Raw genomic sequence first — 6,097 nt, forward strand, 5'->3', positions numbered from 1 at the left:
TGTAACGGTTTGTAATATTGGGCAGATTCTGTTGGCTTATTCATTAAAATTATTGCAAAGTACACTACTATACACACTTCTTGAAAAATCCCTGAAGGATGAAATAAAAAAATGAAGTGTTTAGAAATACAATAAGCCTAATACTATCGTATTATAAAAATTATAACTGATTATAATCACGCTTCGCCAGCAAAAGGCCTTCATACCAAAACAGCCGCTTTATTTCTTCTTTTACAACTAACTGGGTGAAAGGAAAAGACAAATTGACTAACAAACTTGCTTACTCAATAATCAATGATAACCTACTCTAGCTTAACTTGCGTTTTATACTGCTCAAATTGTTTCCTAATTTTTCGAAAACGTTCTGGTCATTAAACCACGCCCATCAGGATGCGTAAAATCTCCTTCTGGACACATAACGTTACCAAGGTCTGAATTGTAAAAAGTAGAATATAACGTTCTAACAAGATATTCCAGCAGAAGACAGACATATATAACTACGCTCCAAACGTTGAATAATGGACGTATGTGAGATCAGTAGGAATATGTTATATATATATGTGTGTTTGTGTGTGTATGGGTGAACTTATAGCAACACATTTATTCTAGTTTTTAATCTAACAGAACCTAACTCTGTTGTTTAACCTGATTCAGCAGCAATGTTTATTTAAATACTAACGTAACCGAAACTTGAACAAAAAAATTTACTATGCATCTGAAAAAGTTTCTGGGCGAAATGATGGACATTATTTAATGTACAACAATGTTCTGGAGTAATATTTGTTTTAATATGTGTAGAAATATGATTTAATTAGGAAGGTTGCATTGTTAATGATGATAAGAATGGGTTATCTGTATTTTGTCCAATGTGGGGAGTCGAACCCTAGATTTGAGAATTGGAAGCCCATAAATTTAATACTGGTCCAATGGGGGCTACATTGGTAACTATGTTTTTCTTTGACAAGTTTGACATATTTTTAGTGTTAATATTATTTTAACGTAATGATTACAATTTTAACAATGTTATAGTTTGGTATTGTTCAATGGGAATAACATTTCATTTTGCTATATTTTAATGTTTGATTTTGATGTATTTTAATACTAACAATATTTTATTTTCGTGTGCTTTAGCTGTCCTGAACACGGCCTTAGTATCAAGTCTACTGAGGGTAAGTTTTGACGACGCTATATATGTATGTATGCAAATCTAAATAATCTACGAAACAAAAGGTATCTAAAATAATTCAATGGCATGTATAGAGACTTCAATGGACTGAAACAAAATAAATCCAAATGAAGTAAAGACAAGTTTATGTAATTACGGTGACTGTCTAGATTCAAATCTCAGATCAAGTTTACACCGGAACTGTGTTGGATTGAGACGAAGTACTATGTTTTAGATGACTTTTCGAAACCATGTGCATTGTATTCTATATGTATAGTACTGTGATATGCGGGCATAAGATGCACTATGTTTTAGATGACTTTTAGAAACCATGTGCATTGTATTCTATATGTATAGTACTGTGATATACGGGCATAGGATGCATTTGTTGCCACTTTGGTTGCTACACAATTTTTCAAATTTTCGGTACGTTTCAGGGTTTAGTCTTAGCATAGAACATTGATAAAAGGAACTCCTAAGTTTCTCTTATGTTACGGAAAATGTTTGTTCTATTGGTAGATTCCTTGAATAATATGATAGCGTTGAGGTATTTATTGGTTTGCAATATAATATGGAAAATTACTGCCATACATATGACCGGGTTTTATCCAGAACAACAATATATGTGAAAATATATACTTTTTCTTTTTAATAGCACATACACGAGTATATTTTATCACTGTACATGCGCAATTTTGTATATTGTAATATTTTGAATTAAATCATATATTTATATTATGTGGCGTAGTTACATTCAGGCAAAGACATCCATACAACTCTTCATCTTACAGTTAATGTGGGACATATAGGTTCAAAACTTCCTCGGTAGTAAATATTCTAAAAAAAACAAAAAACTTCAGCCTCTCTCAAGTACTAAAACAAATCATAAGTGGAAGATGTGAAAAATATTTGTTTATGGCTTCTTTTCAGCCTGAAAGAAAATGCTTTTTTTTTCAGAAGTTTAGAGAATTGCTTGGGCTCCCTCGTCAAACATAGACAAGTGAATGACTTATATACTGTGCAGGAGCTGGTTGAAGAGCATAGTCTTTAGGTGTATAGGCCCGGCATGGCCAGGTGGTTAGAGCGATCGACTCGCAATCTGAGGGTCGCGGGTTCAAATCCCCGTCACACCAAACATGCCCGTCCTTTCAGCCGTGGGGGCGTTATTCCAGAATTTCAATTTAAAACTTTATTCGGATAAAAACTGAAATAATTAAAAACAGAGGATGACATGTGAACACAAGTGAAATGTGTTGTTTTAATATATATTTTGTGATTTAATAAGTACATTTATTCTTAACACACCGAAGGCCTTTGTACATTGTAATAAAACTTTAAAAATTTATATTATTCTATATTAATCAAATATTATCCAGGATAAACGAGAGGCTTACCTGTTGCCAGATGGTGTTGACAGCGTTTTGGATGAAGTAAAGAAGTCGTTTGTGTGTCCTGGAGATGGCTACTACGCAGATGTGAATAATGATTGTAAAGTGTATCATGTCTGTCAATCTGCCATGTACTTCAATAGACTTCAGATGTTCCAATGGAGTTTCTTTTGTGGAGAAGGAACAATTTTCGACCAGCTAAGCCTAACCTGTTCCCTGCCAGAGAGGGCTGTTCAGTGTAAAACGGCCCCTAATTACTTCTATCTGAACAATAACATCGGCAAAGAGGGCGTGCCTTATCTAACCGACAACATCAAAGAGAAAGGTGTACCCTACCTAATTGAGAAAGATATAGATATTATATCTGTTAGAAAGTTCCTACCTCCAGATATTCGAGTCATTGCGTAGCATCCAGGAAAAAAAAAAACTTACTCCCCATAACCTATCCACTTTATGACGTTTGTAAAAAACATTGTATTTTCTAAAATTAACCAAACCCAGTTTCGAAAAAAAGAAAACAAATACGATTATTAAGTTATGTCAAAATGTAGATAATACTAAATATAAAATCTGTGTTTAGCAGTTGTATCTGTGATTGCAATTTCTACAATCTGTTATCAACTTTGATATATTGTGTGGTTATCATGAACCACGATATTGGTTCATAATAGAGATCGCAAGGAATTGAACAAAGCCCGAATAGAGCGTTCGGGCACAAATCACCTTAAACAGTAAATATTCAGTTCAAACAACACTTCAAACCTTTATTATTGACTGCTAAGGCCTGTACACATAAAAAAAATGTACAAAAAAGCGCGCATGTTAGACTTACAAGGAAAAGAAAATCCGCTCAAAACGGCCCGTTTGTAATTCTTCTTTTTAATAACAAAAACGACTTAGTATATTGCACCAAAACCTTTTGTAGAATACTGCAAAGGTCTTAGAGGTTTTGAAAAGTCGGTTTGTTTCTTCTATATTTTACATAAGCTAAAAAAATCATAATTCTAGTTTAAATGCTGTTATCATTACCCCTTGAAGTTACCTTTCTTACAAACATTTAATGTTCCTTCAGAAAGCTTAAGCACAGGGTGAAACAGGAATTACCAGTCAATAATAGATGAACATTAAATTACTGTAACTTGTAGATACTCAATGATTTGTACACTATACAGTTGATGTCTTTAGAGAGTCAACCCCCTTATTAGTTATGAAGTGAAGGAGTAAAAAAGAATCAATACACAAAATATTAAATTTTATTACATACATTTGTAGAATAATTACTTTAAAAGACACGAAGGTTTATTTAAAGCGAGGTTTTAGACGTATATGTTTACTTTAAAAGGCTGTTTCTCTACTGGTAATATTTTTTGCGCTTAGTGGGGGTTGTCTAGGCATGTATTTGCCCATTGCTGTGCACTATATATAGCTAATTTAATTTCACAGAAACTATAAATTCTCACTATATTCTCAAGCAAGTATATTTGACAATCTCTAGCTGCAGCTTAGCATTTTACATCTCGAACTAATGCAATCAAATAGTCAATAGCTACAATAAATCATCGTGAACCGTATCAGCTAGCTACTAGCTATGTTTATTATTGTTATTATGTATAAAGTTAGCTATCATACCAAGTAATTCTTTGCCCATAGTTGAGCATAAAAAAAAACATCAAACAATATAAAAACATAGAGAATTTAAAAACCTGCAAATAGGAATCGTAAAAAAGTAAGGAAACAAGGCTGGAGATACTGTAGATATTATTTACTCAAACTACAAGTACCTATTTCGACTCCACCAAATGTAAATCTAGGTAACAGCATGGGACCAGAATATGGGTTTGTAGCTTGAGTAAATATTGTCTACAATATCTCCAGCTTTGTTCTCTTACTGTTCTTTCGATCCCTATTTGCAGGTTTTGAAATTTTAAATGTTTTATTTATCTTGTATGTTTTGTAAAACAATAACTGTGATTAACCACATACTCATTAATTTATATTACTATAACATTGAAGTTTAAGAATTCGCAAATATCCCATCCAAAAAAAGTACAAAGTAACGAAGCGTTATATAGTGGCATTTTACCTTATTTCTTTGATATGATATTTAAAAACAGGGTGGTGATGGTTTGTTATGCAAATAAATATTAATTTCACTCTTATGATGACACAATTTGGTCTATTTTGTGACGTCACCTGGTTTATGGTTTGGTTGCTGTTAATTTGATTAACCCACATCTCATTAAACCTAACCTTCAGAAAAGTCCTCCCCCGGGTGTCTTAGCGGTAAGTCTAAAAGCTTATAACACTGAAAATCGGGTTGCGGTGCTCACAGTGAGAACAGCACAGGTAGCTCTGTGTTTAACAACAAACAAAAACAGAATATCGTAAGTAAGTACATCAGAAAAAACTGTTTATTTTTTCGCTTTCTCAAAGAATTTACAATAGAATGCACAATAATCATTATATTAGAAAAACTACCTGTTTTTAATACAAAGAAAAAGTGGAATTTCTGGCAATAGATCTGAGAAGTTACGTGGAAATTTAGAACATCTTTCTTTTCAGGGAAGCTTATATCAAATCTAAAAAAACCGAAAGAATTTGAACTAAAAGTTTAAAAGTAAACAACACAAAGAAGAATGTGCTTCCCTCCCCCTCCCAAAAAAAAACAAAACAAACAACAACAACAGAATATTGTTCTCATATATTTAGAAAAACATTTAAAAATACAACTACAAAGGAAAAAGATGGGACTAGAGAAATAAAAAATTTCAAAAAGTTGATAATGTGTAAGAATTCAGGCATAAGTAACCGACAGGTGAATTAGGTCAGATGCAACAATAGCTAGGAAGACTTGCTGGAATGTTGCCAGACGAGTCCACGTGATATCATGATCGTCAGGTAATTAGTCGTACAGCCGTCATCCCGACTGTAAAGACTAAAATGCCTCTAAGTGAATCAGTCTACAGACTTACAATGCTGATATTCGGGGCTCGAGTTCCCTTAGTGCAGATAGTCTATTGAGAAGCTTTGTGCTAAAACAAACATAAAAAATAACGTGTAGTTTACCTATGAAATAAAAGAGTGGTCGCGTTTTTCTATTATCATTTTTGTATTAAAAATCGGTGTACCCGTAAATAAAGTTATTCATCGTATCCCGGTTCATGTGCAGATCTAATCTCGCCAACAGTACACATAATAAAAACATCCAGCGTTCGTAAATCGTGATATTTGTTAATCTAATAATGTAGAAGATAAATAATAAACATGTTTAATTTTATTTACTACCGTTTCACATTTATTGTTACGTCTCCGTTCGTTAGTTAATTTTCCGTGAATTCGTTCCGACGAAACTTTAGCGACACAAGTCCTTTCTTATATAAAACTGGTTTATTCTTTCTGAATATAACTTTGCGATACACTTAATTTCAACAGTCGCGTTATAACAAACGCTATAACAACGAACGTCTCACGTGCTCAACTTCAACAATACTCTCTGACTGCAGTTCAATTACTCACTGTCTCTGTTGTTCCGTCACGTTGTGAC

The 6,097-nt window shown here is 33.1% G+C and overlaps 1 protein-coding gene across 1 annotated transcript; it reads left to right on the forward strand.

Moving 5' to 3' along the window:
* Positions 1-518: 518 nt before the first annotated feature.
* Positions 519-2,961, forward strand: LOC111086297. Its single transcript, XM_022388658.1, has 2 exons — positions 519-524; positions 2,542-2,961. Exons 1-2 carry the CDS (start codon positions 519-521, stop codon positions 2,959-2,961), a joined length of 426 nt encoding a protein of 141 aa, XP_022244366.1.
* Positions 2,962-6,097: the final 3,136 nt, after the last annotated feature.

The sequence above is a fragment of the Limulus polyphemus genome, unplaced genomic scaffold (assembly GCF_000517525.1).
Source record: "Limulus polyphemus unplaced genomic scaffold, Limulus_polyphemus-2.1.2 Scaffold1004, whole genome shotgun sequence".
NCBI lineage: Eukaryota > Metazoa > Arthropoda > Merostomata > Xiphosura > Limulidae > Limulus > Limulus polyphemus.